This window comes from Ovis aries, chromosome 18 (genome assembly GCF_016772045.2).
Source record: "Ovis aries strain OAR_USU_Benz2616 breed Rambouillet chromosome 18, ARS-UI_Ramb_v3.0, whole genome shotgun sequence".
NCBI classification, from domain to species: domain Eukaryota; kingdom Metazoa; phylum Chordata; class Mammalia; order Artiodactyla; family Bovidae; genus Ovis; species Ovis aries.
The window spans coordinates 31,751,631-31,772,029 of record NC_056071.1 but is presented as its reverse complement, the minus strand read 5'-3'; the positions used below and the strand labels follow the sequence as shown (position 1 = coordinate 31,772,029).

Here is a 20,399-nt window from a genome sequence, read left to right as displayed (position 1 = left end):
GCGCTGAGTGAATGTCGTAGGCTGTTTGCTTCTCCTAGGGGCCCCGTCTCACGTTGGATTCCACACCATGACATACCAGACAGACAGTCCTCCGGGGACAGGAAGCAGCCCACCTCCTGAGAAGGCCCACTCCATTTCTGGGCTGTTCTGACTGTTGGAAAAGTCTTTCTTGTAATCAACCTGAAATCTTCTCTCGGTTAACTTCTGCTTAGTGACTCTCATTCTGCCCTCTGGGGCTTTAGAGGGAAAAGGGGAAAAAAAAAAAAAAAAAAAAAAAGACAAGCCCTCTTCTTCCACAAGGCAGCCTTTTCGATTTTCAAGCATGATGAATACATTTCCCCTTCCAGGGCTGAGGTGTTGAGGAGGCAGTATTTAAGTTTTGAGTGGCAGTTAGGTCAGACTCTGATTGGTCATTCTTTTCAAGGCCTTTTATGAGCAGGCTGGGAGTGCTAGATGCCACATTCTTTCAGACCCCTCAGAGCAGTCAGAAAGAAAGGAGAGTCTCCCCTTCTCGCTCTCCTGCGAGGAAGGTGGGCAGCTCCTCTTAGCCAGGAGGTTCTGTTTGGAAGGTAATGGTAAAAGGTGAGCTGTTCTTATTCTGGTACCTTCAGTAGTCCCAGGTAAGTCCCTTGGGCAAGTGCTGTGTGAGGGCTGGGTTTCTGTTTGGCTGCACCTGCCAGATGAAACCAATGAGAAGAATCAAGGAGTAAAAGAATCTCTCATTGATAGAGCTGCCCAAGGCCAAGCAAGACCTGGCATTTGTAGGCATTCTGCGTATAGAGAACATTATTCTTCATTTCCTCCCTCCATCCCTCCCTCAGGTCCCACCCAGAACACTTTCGACTGTTCTTTGCACCCACGAGGCAGTGTGGTGGTGTACCACAGAGACAGGCAGACCTGGGCTTCAATGCTGATGCTACCACTGAGAAGCTCTGAGAATGCGGGCAAGGTGACTAACTTGCTCTGCGAGCCATTGTTTTCCCATTTCCAAATGGGAAACACCCTCTCCATTGTGGAATTAAGGGAGAAATTGCTTGGCTAGCTCCGGGTCCGGCCCTGATTACACAGAAGATGTGCGGAGGCTTGCTTCCTGCTCTGCTTTCTTCTGTCTCCAGCTTTCTTTCACAACCAATTTTGAGAGATTTATAGGCAAAACACTCTGTGGCCTCCCTGGGGGAAATGAGCTGAATGTGGGTATGGTAGGGAAAGCTAGCCTTAGGTGGGTATTTGGGAACAAACTGTCAGTTTCCTGTGAGCTCCTGGTGAGATCAAAGCTGGTAAAGTGAGCCCTCAAGTAAGGGAGGCTGAGAAGGTCGTAAAGGGCAGCAAGCGGCCACTCTGGCTACTGTTGCCTCCGCACATCTCTGGGCTGTTGAATCCTGGCTGCCTGCTGCCCACAGGGAGCAAAGCCTCTTCGCCGGCTGCTCGACTGCGTGTGGCGACCTTCGGCTGAAACGGTTTACGTGGGGGCCTCTCTTGATCTTTATTGAGCTGACTCTTCGGGGGTGTATTTTCTCCACGTTCGCTTCTGCCATTCCCTGTGTTCCTCCTCCGCCGGCTGCTGTCAGCCACATTCTACATTCAAGAATTCAGTCATTTCCGAGCTGAAAACTTCCCAGCAGCCACACCCATACCCTGTTGATAGGTAGAAACCTCCTGTACATAAATTTGAAGTGCATAAGCGAGCTGTGTTTTGCAGCCATTGAGCAGAGTTAAGAACCAAGAAAATAACTTCTGAAGCCTGTAATCCTGCTAATGAAAGGAGGAGGGGAAGACAGGAGCTGTGGGGTTGGAAGTTCCATGGAGGAGCCCCTCCCCGTCTCTCAGCAGATGAGTCAGGGCTTTTCACGTGCTGGGGGCCAGGGATACCCTGACAGGATGCTTACAAACTGGGCACAGGCAGGGGCACAATAGAACACGAGGCCACACTGCCCAGAGGAGAACGCCACTGTGGGCAGAGGCTTCCCAGAGGAAACAGCCCGACCGTGAAGGGCGGGCAGGGTTTAGGAAGTACCCTCACCTCAGCCAGAAAATCCTGTGAATCAAGGTGGAACTTTAACTGTCTCAGACAGAGCAGTGCAGAGAGAGTGGACATGTCCCCGTCAGCCCCAACTGAATATTTTCAATTATATAATGGTCCAGTTTTGCCTGGACAAAAGAAAACGCCTCCAGTCCCAGGCAGCTCTTTCCCTGTGTTTCCTTTAAACACTAACTGGACATTCCTATCTGAGGAATGGGTCAAACAGGGGGATTGCTCATAGGAATGTAGTATCCTGTTTCTGTCCAGTTCTGACAAGCATCCTTGTCCTCCCTGGTCACCAACCTAGTGCATTTCAGGGTAAAATCACAGCTCAAGGCAGATTTTGAACCTGAGTGGTTCTCGGTGGGCCACGACTAGTCCACAATCTGACCGTCCCAGTGCTTGGACTGTCCTGTGACTCAGGCAGAGCTGGTGAAAACCAGTCACGACGTCTCCATCCTCAAGGCCTTCTCCTCTGTTCCCAGAGCCGAACCCTCACACTCGGGTGTTTATTTTCACACATAGTCCCACCACTGGTGGCACTGGCACTGGCATGCTTGTTTGTACACTCCCTTCCTGCTGCGGAAAGCCCTGTCTGAGATTCTAGGCTGTGGATTCCTTCCTCCCTACCCAGCTGAGTGTTAAATAGCTTCTGAGTGAGCATTCAGAGCGCCTTGAGGTTACTGTGATTAGCAAAAAAAGAAACTGTTTTTGCCTCTCTCTTGGTGACTGATAGAGAAAGAATCCTCCTGTGAACAGAATCCGCTTCAGATCTCTAGCTAGAGAGTTGGGAATTGAGCTGCCACGGTAAACAGCTGACATAACAGAAGCAGCAATGATCCCCCATTAAATGTCTTTCAGCTGATAGGGGCTCCCGGGATAATTGACTTTCCAGCAGGAATTACTGGCTCAAACGAAATCACTAGGCATTAGGGCGACCTGCTGCAGCCTTTGAAAGGAGACCGTAACTCTGTCTGGTTTTGCTGACCTGACAGGCATAATTCATCTTGATTATTCATTGTGCTAGTTGCCACCAGATGACACCAGGTTTCTGTTGACTGTAATTACAGCGTGGGTTTTAGCTTTTTTTTTTTTTGAAACAGTGTTCCACTTGGTTGTTGGCCTCCCTGAGCTGAAGGTGCTGTAGGAACGTTTCTACAGCCTCTGCCTGGGGAGATGATGTGAGCACAGCCAGATAGCATTTCCTGAGCACTTCCTTACACACGTCTTTCAGTAGATAAGCAGGGAAACAATTTGATGGAGCCTGTTTCATGTCAACTGACAGGGTGTCACTTCTTCTTGGTTATCCTTAACCTGGTGTATGGTGAATTGCTGCTCTCACAAAGCTCAGCCCACTCCCCAGCCCGAGACGTCCTTCCCCAGCCACTTACACACCCCAGCCAGCTGGCTGGCACACATGTGCTTGTGCATGTGGGCACTTTTGGCCCTGAGGGAGAGAAGAGAGAGTGATGGTCTCAGTGTGTCCAGTGCCATCCCTGGGTCCTTCACTGACAGGTGGGATGAGGTGAACAGGCGACTTCTGCTCTGACATTTCTTTCTCTCCACTAGCAGAGGGCCTTTCAGACTCTCCTGTGTGATATACGTATATTTTTTTGAAGAGGTGCTTAATTGGTTCAAATAATAAGTTAATGCCTTTTAACAATGATTATAGTTGATCAGATATTCACTGGTGCCTTAAAATTGTCAGGCAGTGTGTTGTGTGCTACAGGTACAAAGATGAAGACACTTTGCTTTCAAGGAGCTTACAGTATGTGGGGATGACAAATAATTCCAAAATAATATGTCATATTCTAAGCTCAAGATGAACAGAGAGTGCTTCCAGAGAACTTGTGCATCTGCGTGTGAAGGGAAAGCTCTAGGTAGAAGATGATGCCTGATTTGAGAAAGAGTTACTCAACTGAATAAAAGCAGGAAGCAGATTTTAAGAACATAAACAAAAGCATGTTTGCCATTTCCTCCCAATCAGTTGAATGGTGTTGGTTTGACCTAATCAATTAAATTAGGATTAGGTTTTCATTACTTCTCTAATGAAAATGAACTTCACCCTAATGGAACAGTCTCTTCTATATCTTGGGAGTAATCTCAGGCCCCGGGGGCCCTCATATCACTAGGCAGTTCTAATCACTAGAGTTAGGGCTTCTGGTGGAGAGGCTTGGCTGAGAGACCACAAGATCTTCTGAGATCTTCATCTTGCTCCCTTTGACCCTTTATCTTCCACTGAAGTGTTGTGCACGAGGCCAGGCTAGGTATCTTCACAACATACCGTATAATTTGCAGGCACACCATAAAACATACGAACGTATGCCACACTGGACCTGCAGAAAAATGGTTCACCTCAGAACGATGGCTTCCCGAACATCAGCTAGGGATGAGCCAGTTCTCAAAGCTAGGCCTTTGTGTCCCCTCTTCCAGGGTTATCAAGTATAAGTGACACCTACTGCCCTCCAGCAAATGAAGACGATTCTTCTACCTGACTCCCTCTGGTATTGGAACCATAATTGAAAGCACAAAACCAAGGTGTCCCTTTTAGGGGGGCAGAGGCAGTTACTCAAGCGGTCGCTCTTTCAGTGTGAGCCAGGAGAGCACAGTTGCTCAGGGTCCCCCTCTGTGCCCTAAAAGACTGCCTTGCCCCCTCACTCCCTGCATACTGACCCTGCCTTCTGACCTCTTGCTTCGTTCCCCTTTAGAATGGTGGTTTGGCCTGGAGTGACGATGCAGATGGAGGCCGGGGAAGAGAGATCTCTCGTGATTTTGCCAAGGTCTGTGATGTTTCCTTCGTGATAACAGAAGGGGCCGTTCTGCGGTGGGTTATTGTATCTGCTCCCCAAGGAATGAGGATAGAAGTGGCCTGTGAGTCACATCTGTAGTCATTCAGATGGTTGTGTATCGCTGTTGTAAGACTTCCTACATAAGATGGAATTTATTTTCACTGTGGTGTGTTTTTTTCTTTTCTCTGGTGGGTTCGGGATCGCAGCTGTATGAACTGGACAGTGACCCGGAGAGGAAAGAGTTCCTGGATGACCTCTTCGTCTTTATGCAGAAGAGGGGTGAGTGTGCACCCTACTCATCATTTCAGTTCACTGAACATTTATTGAGTGCCCACTGTGTGCAGGTCACTCTTAGCCATCCTCCCTGTGGAGTGCCAGCATCTTAGCCCAGGAGGACAAGAGCCATTTATTGCCAGTGGGTCCCATACTTAGCTGAATAATTGACAGTCAGGTTGAAGAGGGCAGAGAGGGCCTGGGTAGAAAATGAATGGAATGATCATCCAAATTTGGTCCTGCTTTATTCTTGTCACTGTTCTGATTAACTGGTCTCTGGAGTCATTTCAAATTCAAATATACTTTTTTTCTTAGCCTTATAGTAAGTAGTCCTGGATATCACTTAAAACTCGTATATGGGGCTTCCTGCTGGTGCATCTGGCTTAATACAGACTTAGAATGGCCAGTGAAAAAATGGAGGCCCTCCAGGTTGTGTTGGGAGGATTCTGAAGTGATTACAGGAAGGAAAAGCTAACTTTTTTTCCCCTTATCCATTGGCTGTTTGACTTTTGCATCCACTGGCTTGGTTGGGGTGCTCCTGCAGTTTAAGTGTAGGGCACATAGACATCGCGCCTTCCTGCTTCTGGTCTTTGTCTCCTTCTCATTCTCCTGCACCCACCCACCCCCAGCCGTCTCCACTTGGGACCATGGCAGGTCTCAGTCTTAAGCCCACAGTGACTCAACTTCCTGGCTTTGTATTCTGTCACAGCAACGGGTTCACCAGCTGGCAGCCCTCAGGAAGCATGGTCAGAACCCCAGCCTCTCTAGGAGATAGTTCTCGGCAACCTGGGTGGCGACATCTTCTTCATCCTCAGGACAAAGCCTTAGGGGAGCTGCTCCTGCCCGCATGTTCCCGGGGACCCTGCCTGATCGTGTAGCCCTTGGTTTCTGTGTCAGCTCCTTTACTGAGACCTGGGAATGAAGTCCTCCTCTTTATTGTAGGTGGGGCTGTAATGACGGCCTCCAGCAATGAAAGATCCTGAGTTAACTCCTCTTCTTCCCTCTCTCCCTCTCCCCACCAACCTCATCCCTCTTTCTGTCCCCCTCCTTCCAAAGCCTCATTGCCTGCTTAGTAGTGTGCCTATTACCACTGGTTTGCTTGCAAAGGCAATCGAAAGTTTTGAGTCTCAGTTTCCCCTCATCTCCAAGCCTATCAAAGCAGTCTAAGCAGCTCTAATTAGTTTACTCCTCCAACTGTTATCTGGAGCTGCATGTGTCAGTAAAAAACAAGAATATAATCCCGAAAGATAATGTGACTGGCAGCAATGAAACTCCCTGGTTGCCCTGAGAGAGAGAAATCCACTTAATACTTTGGTCTCCCCTTCCAATTACCTTTTAATTATTTACAAGCTCCACAAGCCCAGCTGGTGCAAGCCCAGGAGCCGATCTCATCTCAGAAGGGCTGCTATAGCAATATAGATTTTAATCAGCAGTGTGGCTCCACTGCTTTAGATTCTGCTTTATTGTTTTTCTCCCTTCCCAGAAGGATTTTTAAAGGAAAATGGAAGTTATAGCAGCCTAGCCGAGAGTGAAGATCCATAATTGTGTGTTTACTGCTCTGGGTCCCCACTAGGCGAGGCTCTCCTTGAGCCTCTCATTTCTCCGTGTCCACAGTGCCAGCACAGGGCCAGACCTGGGGGCAGCGACTGGGAGGAGCCCTGCTCAGGACACATTTCCTGTCGGAACAGTCCTGTTGGTTTTCCTAACTCAGCTGCCCCAGTGGTGGTGGGGAGCCTCCCCTCCCCCACCCCACCCCCAATTAGCTGCCTGTGATTGGAGGTCAGCAGTACGGAGGGATGTATGCTGAGTGTCCTGCTATTGCACAGCACTGGGGCTGGCAGACTGCGTCTAGTCTATTCCAGAGTGAACCCAAAGCAGAAGTGACTCTTTGATCCTGTCTATGTACGGTTATTCAGGCCCTGAGTAAATCTTTTTTCTTCCTTCAGCACTTACGCTCGGTATTTCACTATTTGCTAGTGTCAACAATAGAAGGGAAACAGTCGAGTCAGTTTTGGTACTTGTTAATTACTCTAGTATAAGGTTTCTCAGCCTCAGCATATTGATTTTGGGGACTGGATAGTCCTTTGTGGTGGGGCTCCTCCCCAGTCTTGATAACCAAAAGTGTCTGCAGATATAAATGTCCCTGGAGGGACAAAAGTGTCCCCCTGTTTAGAACCACTGCCGTAGAAGGGTAGGAAAGAAGTTGAAGTTCAGAAATTTCCTCTGCAGAGAAACTCTTCAGGGAAATCATCCTAGCTCCACTCAGAGAGCAATACCTGAGGGTGGCAGGGCCTGTGTCTGGCAATGGGAGGAACTTCCCGCCTGTAGCTGAGGGCCAGCGGAGTGGGTGCTGGTCCCCATCCAAGGCTGCAGTGCAGGGACCCGAGAGTTGCTGTAGCTCCAGCATGGCAGGAGTAGAGGCAGAAGTGCCGTGGTGTGTATGTGGTCCGGACAGGGCTGGAAGAACCCTTGTCTGGCCTAGATGATCAGGTGGCATCAGATTGTGAAGAGCTGTGTTTGGCCAAGAAGGTAGCACTCCCAGTCTGTGACATAGGCGAGTTATTGAAGGGAACACCCGGGGAGTGTCGCCAGAGCTGTGCTTTCAGGAAGCTCGCTGTGGCAAGCAGTGTGTAGTTGGGCTGAAGAGGGAAGACTGAGGCAAGGAGACTGTGGAGGTTAGGTTGTTCTCTTTAAAATCACAGTGATCTCCTCCCTGGAAGACTCATGTCTGATGGCCTAAATTTAGAATGAGTGGTTCAAGAGGACTGGGAGTAGTTTGTGCTTCTAACCATATGAAGCTTGCTGTCTTTTCTCTTTGCAGAATGGTGAGACCAAGGGCCCCTAGGCATTTGTGATTTGTCATTCCTACATTGGAGTCTGGGGCACTCAGGAGCCCACTTGTGTTAGCTGGCTGGGTGCAAGGAAGAGCCTCATAGACCTTGGCAGTGGGTCAGCAGCTCATCCTCCAGAGCTAAGATGAAGGATAAGCAGTTGATTTCAGAGGAGCCCCGGAAAGCAGCCATAATCTGAAAGGCCCAGTGATGCCCACCTGGGCCGTGAGTGGGCTGGGCAGCTTTGACACAGAAGCTATACCACAGGGGAAGTGCACCGGGCTCCAGGGGAGGTGGCAGCCAGCCCGAAGCCCCGAATGACTGCAGCTGCAGGCGATGAAATGGCTGTGCAGTGGGAGAGGGGCCTGGCCATAGCTGCTGCTTTGTGCTGGCTCTCTCCAGCTTGTTAACATGTTTGGGTGAATTGACTGCAGCAGATGGGCCTTTCAGCTCAAGGTACCTTGGTTTCTAGCCCAGACTGGGTGACCTGTACCCTCGTGACCCCTTCCCCCACCCCCAGCAGAGAAACCTGCCCCAAAAGGCACTTGAGAAGAGGCCAAGGCAGCACCCAGTCGGGCGCCTGTCCTGCCTGCCTTAGAACGGCTGCTGCAACCTGTGGAAGGCCTGTGGACTGAGGCAGGTGAAGCTGGGGCCAGCATCCATCCTGAGCAAACCCTTCCTCTTCCAGGGGCCACAGTTTCCTTATCTCTAAAAAGAGAAGGCTTCGGCTGGAGTCAATCTGGAAGTTTCTTCCAAGTTCTCTGTTCTGTATTATGTGTCCGTGGTTGTGTCTGTTGAGCTGTAAGCAAACAATGAGCCACCCTTCATAACCAAAATAGAAGAAAAGCCCCTTGAGCAGTTTTCTATTAAAATAGTTGTGTAAAAACTACACCAGGGAACCCCACCCCGCCGCCAAACCAAATGCTTCAGTCCCTTCCTTGCAGAATCATGTGTTTATTCTTTTGCTGAGTGAAGCCAGACTGAACTAAACAGGTTTCTTTTGCTTGTGCTTCCCACACAGACGTTTCTGTAGAAAGATGGGTTAGGTTTCAGAACTCTGATGCCCCCTTTTCCTCACCTTTTGCCATGTGTACATGCTGGTGTGTGTGTGTGTAAACAAAATTCTTTGACTAATTTAACTCACTGTGGGTGATTTCTGAGGTGTTATTTATTCCCTGGTAGATTTTCCAGGGGGTACTATGGGCAAGGGAGGCAGATGTTGATTTGAAAGTCTCATAAGCAAAGGCTTATGAACATTCTTCCCTCGTCACTGAGGAAGAAGAGCTTGTTCTCTTGTTCCCCAGGCAGTGAAGCAGAAGTATGATTTCATCAAAGAGGAGGAAAATGATTTTGCTGTTAATTTTATTATTGTTACCCTATGTACTTTACAGAACCCCTTCAACCCATTATCTGATATACTGTTGCCCATAGCTCCACCTCTGTGGGATAGAGAGAGCAAAGGTTATCACAGTAGCCATGAAGAACCAGCCCCCAGGTTAAATGACTCCCCTGAGGCCACAAAGCCGCTTTAGCACATGTTTCCTCATCCCCAGGCCAGGATTCTTTGTCTCACCCGCACTGCCCCCTAGCACCAGCAGCTCCATCACTTCCCACTGGGGCAGTGGACAAGCCTCCGCTCTCCTTCAGCCTTCTAAGCCCCACAAGGACTGTGGCCCACCTCCACAGCTCAGGGCCCAGGAGGGTCTGACAGCATCCAGCTGATAAACGTGGGGCACAGGTCTTCATGCAAGAAGAGTGTTCATCTCAGGGTGAGACAGCCTGTCTCTCAGGGAAGGGCAGATGTGACGGGTCACGGTGGCACAGAGGCTGCCGTCTGTCAAGGCAGGATTAGGGGGGCACGGGAAAAGCCCTAACAGCACCAAGGGCCCCCTAACCAAGTGCCCGCAAGCGAGGATCTCTCCTCCAGCACCTGTGCCAGCTTGGCACACCCGATGGAGGGCCTGCTTGGTCGCATGGAAGACAAGTTGTGTTAGGACTGCACTGGAGAACGGCCCTCCCTCCCCCACCAGTTCTGTTCAAGGCTGCACCCTGACCTTGGTTTTCCCAAATGGACTGTTGGATCTGTTTTTGATGTGTATATACAAAGAATTTACTGTGGGAAAGGGGCTTGGTCTGCCTCAAAGTGCAATTTGAGTGTTTTTCCTTCTGTTGTGTGCTTATCTATCCATCTCAGGCAAGGAAATGTTCGTGACATATATTGCTTTGCCTCTTGGTGGAGGGAGTTCCTCATATATTCTTTGTACCTTGCATTAAATGGTCTGTGCCATGGACACTCTTCCTGATAGACTAAAATATGTTTGTCTTTGTCAGATAAAATATGCTCTGGGGCTTCATTTTCCAACTTTATCCCCAAATGAAAGTCCAAAATACAAATCTTTGTCTCAGGATCAATCCTTTGTTTTAGGCCAGATCTTTTTCTCTCCCCAGGTAGTGGCTGATGTTCTAGTGCTAGGGTTCCTCTCCCACTTTTTTTTTTTTTTTTCCGGCTCTACCAGAGCTTTATTGCTGCATGTGGGCTTTCTCTAGTTGTGGCAGGCAGGGGCTGCTCTGTAATTGCAGTGCGCTGGCTGCTTATTAGGATGGCTTCTCTTGTTGCGGAGCACATGCTTTAGGGCATACAGGCTTCAGTAGTTGAGGCTCTCAGGTTCTAGAGCACCAGCATTAGTCGTGGCACATGGCGTAGCTGCCCCAAGGCATGTGGAATCTTCCTGGACCAGGGATTGAACCTGTGTCCCCTGCGTTGCAAAATGGATTCTTAACCACTGGACCACCAGGGAAGCCCCGTGTCCCCACTTTTAAATACCTTATTACTAACCAGTTATCCATGATAATAGGAAGAGATCCCTGGTTTTTGAAAGGCATGGTTAATTTGAATAACTCATTATTATCTTTAAATTCAGCCTCTTCCCCTTCAAAATCATTGATTGGTACTTTTAGCACTTGGTAAAATTGGGTTGAGGGCTTCCCTGATAACTCAGTTGGTAAAGAATCTGCCTGCAATGCAGGAGACTGCGGTTCGATTCCTGGGTCAGGAAGATCCACTGGAGAGAAGGGATAGGCTACCCACTTCCGTATTCTTGGGCTTCCCTTGTGGCTCAGCTGGTAAAGAATCTGCCTGCAAGTGGGAAACCTGGGTTCAATCCCTGGGTTAGGAAGATCCCCTGGAGAAGGGAAAAGCTACCCACTAGCCTGGAGAATCCCATGGACTGATACTTTGGCCTCCTTTGTTCCAGAATGAGCCAGTATTCAGTAGACCATCCAAGGACTGGTGTAGGGAAAGTCTGAAGCGAGCGTTTGACCCGCTTACACTGTGGGAACATCTGCTAGGTCTTGAGAGGCTTGAGGCACAGATGGGCAATGGAAGCTCAGACAGCCATGCACTGCTCAGGGAGAATGGCCTTGAGTTGTTGGGCCTCTCCCCAGTCACCCCTCCACCCTTCTGGACAGCTCAGGCCGGTCTGTTGATCAGCAGCAGGTGAAGCAGAGACCCGACAGTCCACCTCCTTCTAACTCCTTAGTTTTCTTCTCTGAGCATAGTTTCTATGGGAGGAAACAGCACCACCATAGCCCTAGTTTTATTGTCGGCCGTAGCAGAGTACAAGACTGCATGTGCTATTAAACTTCACCTAAAGTGGTTGGTCTGAGCTAGAGTATCAAGAAGGGTAGTGGGTCTGAAGTTAGCCTCTCAGATTGTGGTGCCTCCAGAACTCCACTCATTGCTGGTGGGACTATAAATGGGCATCACTACTGGAAATCTCTTCAGTGGTGTTTACTAAAGCTAAATGAATGCCAACCCTATTACCCAGCAGTTAAACCTCCAGGTGTATCCCCAATGGAAATGAAAGCTCTGGTTCACTAAAAGACACACGCAAGAGTATGCATAGCAACACCATTCATTATAGGCAAAAACGGGAAAGAACTGAAACATCCATCAATAGTAGAATGGGCAACTAAACGGTGGCATAGTCCTCTGGTGCAGTAAATACCACACAGCAATAACAAAGAATGGATTACCGTTGTACCCAGCTGGGATGGCTCTCACAGGCCTAATGTGTAACACAAGAAGCCATTCACAGAAAACTATATATACTGCCTTCTTCGGTTTGTGTAAAGTTCAAGAAAATCACCTATAGTGATACAGGATAATGGTTACCTCTGAGTTGGGTAGTGAGTGGGTATTGATCGGGAAGGATAATGGAAGAGTTTTCTGGAGTGCTGGAGATGTTCTGTATTTTGCTGTGAGCAATGGATAGTGGGGTGTACACAGCAGAAAAGATCTGGTGGGCTGTATCCTTAAGACACTCATCTAGGCTCTAGGCACTAAGCCCTGTGTCAGTCAGGCCTCCTCAGTGAGAGCTCGTGGTAGAGCGCTGAAGGGTGCGTGTAGGCCCAGTCCAGTATCAGGATATCTGTGCATCCTCGCTTCACCCTGACTTGTAGACCAGTCAGCTCCACACACATGGCACGCCACCACTCCCTGCTGCCTAGTGTCCCAGTGGGAAATATTTTCTACATGAGCGAGTCACAGGCAAAATACCACCAGTCATTCCCCTACTTGTTCCTGGGGAGCAAGACTAGAGCTGGGCAGGAATTAATATGCAGAGGAGTAAGCAGGAGGCTTGCTTGCCTCTCTGCGTTCCCGCTTAAATGGGAACTTAACTCTTCTAGGCTCCCAGCTCTCTTGACATGCTGTGGAAATGATTAATGATCTTGTTCAAAGTCAGGAAAAGCAGCGAGGGTCTTGGGCAGGGCCACGCCCTGGGTCCTGGGCTCTCACCCCTTCCTGTAGGCAGGAAGGCAGCCGTGTGCCTTCTGTCCTGGGTCCCTGCCCCCGATTGCTTCTGGTCATCCTTGGAACGTGCCCACTCTCTGTGGTGGGGAGGAAGCGGCCCTCCCCTAACATGCCCACCATGCTCGAGGAGACCATCTCCCCGCTCCGCCCTCGTCCCTGCTCTGCTGCGTTTCCAGTCCCGGTGCCAGGGAGGAGGCCGAGGACCAGGAGCAGGCTTTGCTTGGCTCCCATCTGCGCTGAGGGCTCCGGACAGCAGCGCGAGGGCCAGCGCCCAGCAGCATGCCCACCTCCCAGGGTTAAAGCCCCCGGAGCCCCCAGCGGCTTCCCTGGGTCCCAGCCTCATAAAAGCCTTTTCCGCATCTCCCTCGGGCTGCTTCAGGCTCCTTGGCTGAAATCTGATAAGGGGCCTCTTTGTTGGAACTGTCAGTCTCCTTTATTGAGGAGGGAACTGGAGACCAGCGGCATTTCTTGGGGTACAGATAAGGCCCTGGATTGCTGTCAGAGGGACCATGATTAATTACCCTCAATCCAAGCGCCTGCTTTGATAGCAGTGACTGACAGCCCACAGGGTTTCCCTCAACGTGCTCCTGCCCACTCTGGGAGGCGTAACGGGGGGCGGGGATTCGGCCCCCTGCAGGGCCAATGCTGGTGACCCACGGAGAGTGCTCTGCAGTGGCTGCTGGCCTCCTTCCTGGCTCTCTGCAGGTTGCTTTAGCTTTTATTGTGGACTGAGGCCTGCTGTCTCTCCGGTGAAGAGGCTCTGTAGAGTAAGATGTAATCCAGCCCATAGGGTCGGCCAGAAGCTCCCCTACTTCCCCCCAAGGCTACGGGAAGAGGCATTGCTTATGGACTTGAACTTCGAATTTTTATTCCTAGACTCATAGGACTTTAGAGCTGGAGTCACCTAGTCCAAATTCCCTGCTTCAGCCAGACAGGGAAACTGAGGCCTGAATATGTCAATCTCCCATCCCCCCAGTATGATGTTTTTGGGTGTTTTTTCCTTGTTCAGGGAGGGAAACTCAGCTAAAAGTTCTTCTCCCCCTCTTTTCATAGTTGAGTCTCTTTGAGACACAGGAGATGGCTGCTAGGTCCACTAAGCACAGGGCAGACCACAGAGCCAGACTAGCCTGAGGACCCTGCTTCTCTCTTAGTTGTCGAAAGAATCAAAACCAGGGCAGGTTTCATGTCCGGATTGGCTGCTTAATGTGAGAAAGCCATGATGTCATCTAAAGTTGGCTTGCAGGGTATGGTCAGCTTTGTTTCTGGTGGGACTGAGGGGCCCACCTGCCCTGGACGCTCCTTTTAGGGGTTTTGTGGAGGGCCATCCGTGGGAGGAAAACACCTGTTCCTCTTACCTGCCGATTCCTGGAACTGGGGTGCCTGACCAGGCAGTAGGGCCCCCGCTGAGAGAAATCACGACCCCCGCATGCCCAGAGTGGGGCTGGGTGGCAGAGCAGCCCTGGTGTAGGGGAGAGGTCACCCTGGGGACTCAGAATGCCACTTTGCTCCTAGCTCATGAGCTCCTAGCTCATGCCCGTTTCCCATGCCCCTAGGCAACTCCCAGCCTAACGCAGTCACTTGCTGTGTGACTATAAAGAGGCGAATATTTAATGATATTTCCACATCTATGATGTTGTTCTCTTTGAAAGAAGTCATCTCAAATGACTAGACATTTAGTCCGGTGACTGCTCTGAGGGAATCTATAATTCCTCCCTGGGGAGTTGCCTTTAGAGGCAGTTTGAGCCCCACGAGGAAGTCTGTCATGCTTGATGGCCACAGCTCATCTTCACACAAAATCAGTATAAACCGCCTGCTCGCTTCGTCCTGTTTTCCTGGCTTGTTTCCTTGAATGACTGTTTTTTAAAAGTAAAACACACCCTTATATTTGAAGATCTACCACCTTGGAGAGAATCAAATGAAAATAGTATAAACTCTGAAAGCTATTCGCAAGTGGAGTTCCAAAGCCATGTGTTAGCTGGCTCTCCAAGGAGGCATTTCTGAAGGACAGCACACCCTCATCTGGGCAAGCCCAGCTTGGTGGTCACTGACTCAGCCATGCCTGTTCTGTGTATATCTCAAACCCAGCCACCTTCCCCTCTTTAACACTTGTCTCCCCTTCTCTGTGGCCCCACTGAATGACTTCATGGTTTCTTTACCGTCTCAAAATCCCCAGCTCTCCATCCATTCCTGTGCTGCTGGTCCTCTTATTGTAAGACTCAGATGCCAAGGGCTAGAGTCCTCACTTCCCTAGTCTGTTTAATAAAGGTTGTGACACTCATGAACCTGCCAGTATCCGAGAAGAGAGGGTGACTTCTGTTCAGGGCTGTCAGCATTAGCCACTTAGAGCTAGTGACGGACCCAGGCGGCCACACCACCGACAGGAGGAAAATGCATTTAATATTCCCCGTTGGGTTAGCACAGAGCTGGTTGCTTTGACTCTGAGAAGCACATTGTTCAATCTGCATGGTAGTTTCGCATATTAAACTTTATAATGTTCAAGACATGATGAAGGAAAAAACAGTCCCTGCTTTCATGGAGCTTACACTCCTCCTGGGATACCAGACAAGCATAAGTGAAATATGGGTAATTGTTTGTGGAACTTGTAGTGGTTATAATAGATATTCGGAGAGGAAAGAAATATATTCAAACCAAGGTAGTTAGAAAATTATTCCTGGAGAGAGTGAGCATTGAAGGCCCATATAAGGAGGATTTGAGCACATCGTTTTAGAGTTGATAAAGAGGAAGAATAAAACCCAAAAAATAGAGGAGGAAGAATTTGGGTTGTGGGGTGAGGGCGAGAAGACCCAGCTGATTGAGTGAGAGTAAGTTATTGGAATGTTCTTGAGACACATCATACATAATCTTCTAAGTGGGGGCTTCCCTGGTGGCTTAGATGGTAAAGAAGCTGCCTGAAATGCAGGAGACCAGGGTTCAGTCCCTGGGTTGGGAAGATCCCCTGGAGGAGGGAATACAACCCACTGTAGTATTTTTGCTTGGAGAATTCCATGGACACAGGAGCCTGTTCAGCTATAGTCAGTGGGGTCGCAAAGAGTCTAAACTAGGAAGTGAGTAATGGGGTGAAAGTGGTGTTTTCATCAGATTGTCTGGCAGGAGCATGCAGGTTGAGCGCGTGGATTCAAGGCTGCTGGGGCCTCTAATGGGAAGCCAGTGAAGGCCTGGCCCAGGGTGATGGCTGTAGAGAGCAAGCGAGCTTTGAAAGGTGCCTCAGAGGAGGAATCGGTGAGCCTCCAGACAACCTAAAGGTGAGGGAGAGAGAAGAGGAGCAGTCTCCCTCTTAGGTTCCTGCCCAGGACCTCTCAGAGCGATGGTGTTGCTGAATGAAGAGGCAAGGATGGGAAACGGGAGCTCGCCTAGGGGATGAAGGGGAGCTGAGTGTGAACATCAGACCTGGAAGTGAATGGGTCACATGTAAAGATGTTCTGGAAGCTTCTGGAACTGAGAGCTTCTGGGTCCTATGGGAGGGAACCTTGGAAGTGGTCCTCCCAGACTCTCAAGGCAAGGCCGTGAAGGCTCGGGCAGACCAGCCGCAGAGAAGGGAGACCTTAGCCCTGTTCTGCTGGGGGACCGATTTTGTTGCGTGAGACCTCTGTGCTTAGGACAGGGATGAAGTCTGATGTGCAGAACAGTTACAGGGAGGAGTTAACCAGCGTGCGTGCTGTTGTGTCTTAGGAGCATGCCGGCAGTCCTCTGGCATCTAACCAGTGATCCTTTGGATTCAACTCCATGGCCTTTGTCAGGACAAAGGTCTTCGAGACCTCTAGCTCCCTCCTACACTGAGGAAAGCGGCCTGGGACCACCACAGCAGTGCCATGTGTTTGCGCTCACACTGCTGCTTCCTCATAATCGTGGGACCCTTCACTCTACTCTGGCTTGAATTACCCTATAAAAAGAGCGAGGGCAGCGTGCGAGGACTGAGATGAAAATGCCATTCCTTGAGGGGAAAGAAGCAGGAGCTGAAACAAACAGCCCTTCTCTAATCAAGCTGGCCTGATGTCCACCAGGCAGTCAGTGAGACCGCAGCAAGCCAGAGTGGGGGTGGGAGGGGGCAAGGCAGAGGAGGAGCAGCCGGTGTACAGTAAAAGGACTTGCCATCAAAAGGCAACAAGTCTCATACTGTGCCCCGGACGGTGACCCTTCCCGCTGGAATTCTCCCCTCTGACCTCCAGATCATTAATCCCGGGGCTGCCAAATGACAGTCATCCATCACGCCTCCTGACGAGCATCCCGGCTGCCCAAGAAAGGAGCCTGGCCGCGCCCTCCCTGCCGTCCCTGGGTGCTCATTAGTGGGCCTTCCTGCTCCGGGCCAGGTTTCCTAATCAAGTCCCTGACTCCTGTCACTTCCCTTCGGGGCCAGGGGGCGGAAGCAGCTCTGACCCTCCCTCTTTCAGAGGCCAGGGAGGGGGTGGAGTGATTAGTGGGAAGAGAATTGTTGAGTGGCTTTTCATCCCCTTGGAGACCTGTGTGCCCAGCAGCTCCTTTGACATGGTGGAGACACAGGAGAGGGAAAAAACCCATTTCTCTATCCTGCAGCAGGAGAAGAGATGAGGAGAAAACAAGGCAGGATGCAAATAAATTAAAGCACGGCTATAAACGGCGCTGAGAGCTGCAGAAGAGAAGCCCGGGGGCTGTCCAGGTGGACAGTGGGACCGGCCCTCCCCTGTGCAGAGGTCAGGAAAGAGTTAGTTCACTGGGGAGGCAGCCGAATGACTTCTGAAAGCTCTAGAGGACTGAGTTGCCAGATCATTCAGTTCAGTTCAGTCGCTCAGTCGTGTCTGACTCTTTGTGACCCCATGAACCACAGCACGCCAGGCCTCCCTGTCCATCACCAATTCCCGGAGTCCACCCAAACCCATGTCGATCGAGTCGGTGATGCCATCCAACCATCTCATCCTCTGTTGTCCCCTTCTCCTCTTGCCCTCAATCTTTCCCAACATCTGGGTCTTTTCAAATGAGTCAGCTCTTCGCATCAGGTGGCCAAAGTATTGAGGAGTTTCAGCTTCAATATCAGTCCTTCCAGTGAACACCCAGGACTGATCTCCAAATCATTAGGAGTCATATTGCTAGCAAAAAATAAAATCTTTGAAGTCATGTAGTCTGGCTCTCTTATTTACAGCAGGGAACAGACCCAGAGAGGCCATGTGTTTTACCCAAGGCTACGCAGCCCATGAGTTGGACCTGTCTTTCTGTTCTTCCGAGGAGACCTGGCAGCTAGTCTGATAGCTTCTAGGCTTTAGGAGTTTGACTCAAATTACACTTCTGAGCATATTTGTGAACATATTTCCAACTCAGCAAAAGGTGGGCATGCACAGATGTCTTCTTTCTCTGCCTGAAAATGACCTATCCTTGTGTTTCTCTCCTCGCACCGTTGCAGGGACCCCTATCAACCGAATCCCCATCATGGCCAAGCAGATCCTGGACCTGTACATGCTGTATAAGCTGGTGACGGAGAAGGGGGGCCTGGTGGAGATCATCAACAAGAAGATCTGGAGAGAGATCACCAAAGGCTTGAACCTGCCCACGTCCATCACCAGCGCGGCCTTCACCCTGAGGACCCAGTGAGTGGCCCGTGGAAAGGCGGCTGAGGCTTGCAAGAGGGAATTAACCTTGAGGCAAGGAAGGAAGGAAATTCCACCGTGTGGTGAGCAAGACGGGCGGAATGCCTGAAAGAGCCAGGAGCTTTCTGAGCTGACTCCCTCGGTCACCTAAGTAAACCTGAGCGTGCCTTTTCTCAGGCGTGTCCTGCGTGCTGTTGCTTCACCTTTCCGTGTTGTTTCGTTTCATTCATTCCGTTTCACCGGCAAGCCCACCAAGTAGGTTTTGTCCCTGTTTTCCAGATGACGTGAACTAAGCCTCAGAGCCTAGATCGTTCGGTCAGGGCCGTATCAGCTAGTAAGCAGGCTGGGGTTCATACCTGGACTTCTGTCTCTGAAGTCCACAATCTTTCCAAGACATCTTCTCCTACACAGTACCCCCACTCTAAGCCTGACCCTTTTTCTTGACATTCAGCTTACCCACAGGAAAGCAGGCAGGCCTCCACTGGGATTAGTGACCTGTTTTTATACCCATTTGAGTTAATTATAAGGGTGGCAGGAGCAGGGGGAGCACTGAAGAAGGGGGCCCAGAGGGCAGTCTGTTCTTTGGGAGCTCGGGATGTTGCTCTGTGAAGAAGACAGAAGGATCAGCTGTGTGTGGCTTGGGTGGGCATGTTAAGGCCTTGCTGAAAAGTAGAAGGGTCTTATCTAATGAAATGGTTCCTGCAGAAGTTGGGAACAGAGCGACGGCCAGCAGAGCCGTCTTTCTCCCAAGGTTCTTAGGTAGAGAACTGCTTTCTTGGCGCATCTCACACGAAGCGGGACGGCACTGCTAGGCCTACACACAACAGGAAGAGTTGCGCCTAGTTGCGCCTGTCTGAACAGCTGACTCAGAACGGTTAGGAGATCGAGGAGCCAGAAAGACATTGCAAAACATGGCATTTCCCCTTTCTCCCAGGGCACTGGAAAGGCACCACACGGACACAGAACATTAGTGATGTTAGCTGTTTCCCTGATGAGCCATGACTCCAGTTCCAGCCGCACTTAGCCCTGGGTGCAGTTAGGGAGCCTGGGCTGGGGCGTCCCGCTATCCTTAGGGTTCCTCTTTCACCAAGTTCTCCAGGTTGTGCTCCTTCGTCCTGGAGGACAGAGCCTGCCCCACAGAGGCCCCTTGCAGAGGATCATCAGCTTATACTGGGCGGTCCTGGCACTGCATTTTGGGTGATCCTTCCTTCCTTCCTTCCCTCCATCCAGGTATATGAAATATCTCTATGCCTACGAGTGCGAGAAGAAAGCCTTGAGCTCCCCTGCTGAGCTGCAGGCGGCCATTGACGGCAACAGGAGGGAGGGTCGGCGGCCCAGCTACAGTTCCTCCCTCTTTGGCTACTCACCCACCGCCGCCGCCGGGGCCCCTGCCCTCCTCTCCCCACCCAAGATCCGCTTCCCCATCCTTGGGCTGGGCTCCAGTGGTGGCACCAGTGCCAGCGGCTCTCGAATGTCCCCGGCAGCTCCTCTCAGGAAAGGTCTGCAGGGCTCCTGGGGGAGAAGGGGCACCAGGCTCCCCGGGTCCAGGGCGCAGGCGGGAGGGCGGGTTGTGGGCTGCGTCCAGCTCTGGTGCCTTTGTCAGGTGATGGAGTCCCAGTGACCACCGTGCCCGTGCCAAATCGCCTGGCTGTGCCTGTGACTTTGGCTGGCCAGCAGGCCAGTACCCGGACGGCCACGCTGGAGCAGCTGCGGGAGCGGCTGGAGTCAGGGGAGCCTCCGGAGAAGAAGGTGTCCAGGCTGTCAGAAGAGGAGCAGCGTCTGGTGCAGCAGGCTTTCCAGCGCAACTTGTTCAACATGGCGCGGCAGCTGCCCATGAAGATCAGGATCAACGGCAGGGGTGAGCAGCAGCCTGTGCACCAGGCCCCGGCTCCACTCAGGGTGGGTTCACGTCCGGGGACTGGGGTGGGGGCCCTCCAGGTTCTGCCCCCAGCCCTCTCACCCGATCTGCAGAAGGATCTAGAGACCAGGGAGTCACCTGGGGGTTCAGTGGCCACGGAGACCTCAATTCACCAAGCTGAGGTAATTTTCCAGGGTGCCTGAGTTCCTCGGGCATGCCCTGTTCTGTAGCAAAAAGGA

At 50.9% G+C, this 20,399-nt stretch overlaps 1 protein-coding gene across 4 annotated transcripts in view; it reads left to right on the top strand.

The window, feature by feature from the left end:
• ARID3B (AT-rich interaction domain 3B) overlaps positions 1–20,399 on the top strand; it is a 47,885-nt gene that overhangs the window by 22,820 nt on the left and 4,666 nt on the right. For all 4 annotated transcript variants that reach the window (XM_027957189.2, XM_027957188.2, XM_042235245.1 and 1 more), the window contains 5 exons: positions 4,729–4,800; positions 5,016–5,088; positions 18,119–18,302; positions 19,533–19,801; positions 19,906–20,160. In XM_027957189.2, the coding sequence (XP_027812990.1) occupies positions 4,729–4,800; positions 5,016–5,088; positions 18,119–18,302; positions 19,533–19,801; positions 19,906–20,160 (853 nt within the window). The remainder of the gene's footprint in view (positions 1–4,728; positions 4,801–5,015; positions 5,089–18,118; positions 18,303–19,532; positions 19,802–19,905; positions 20,161–20,399) is intronic.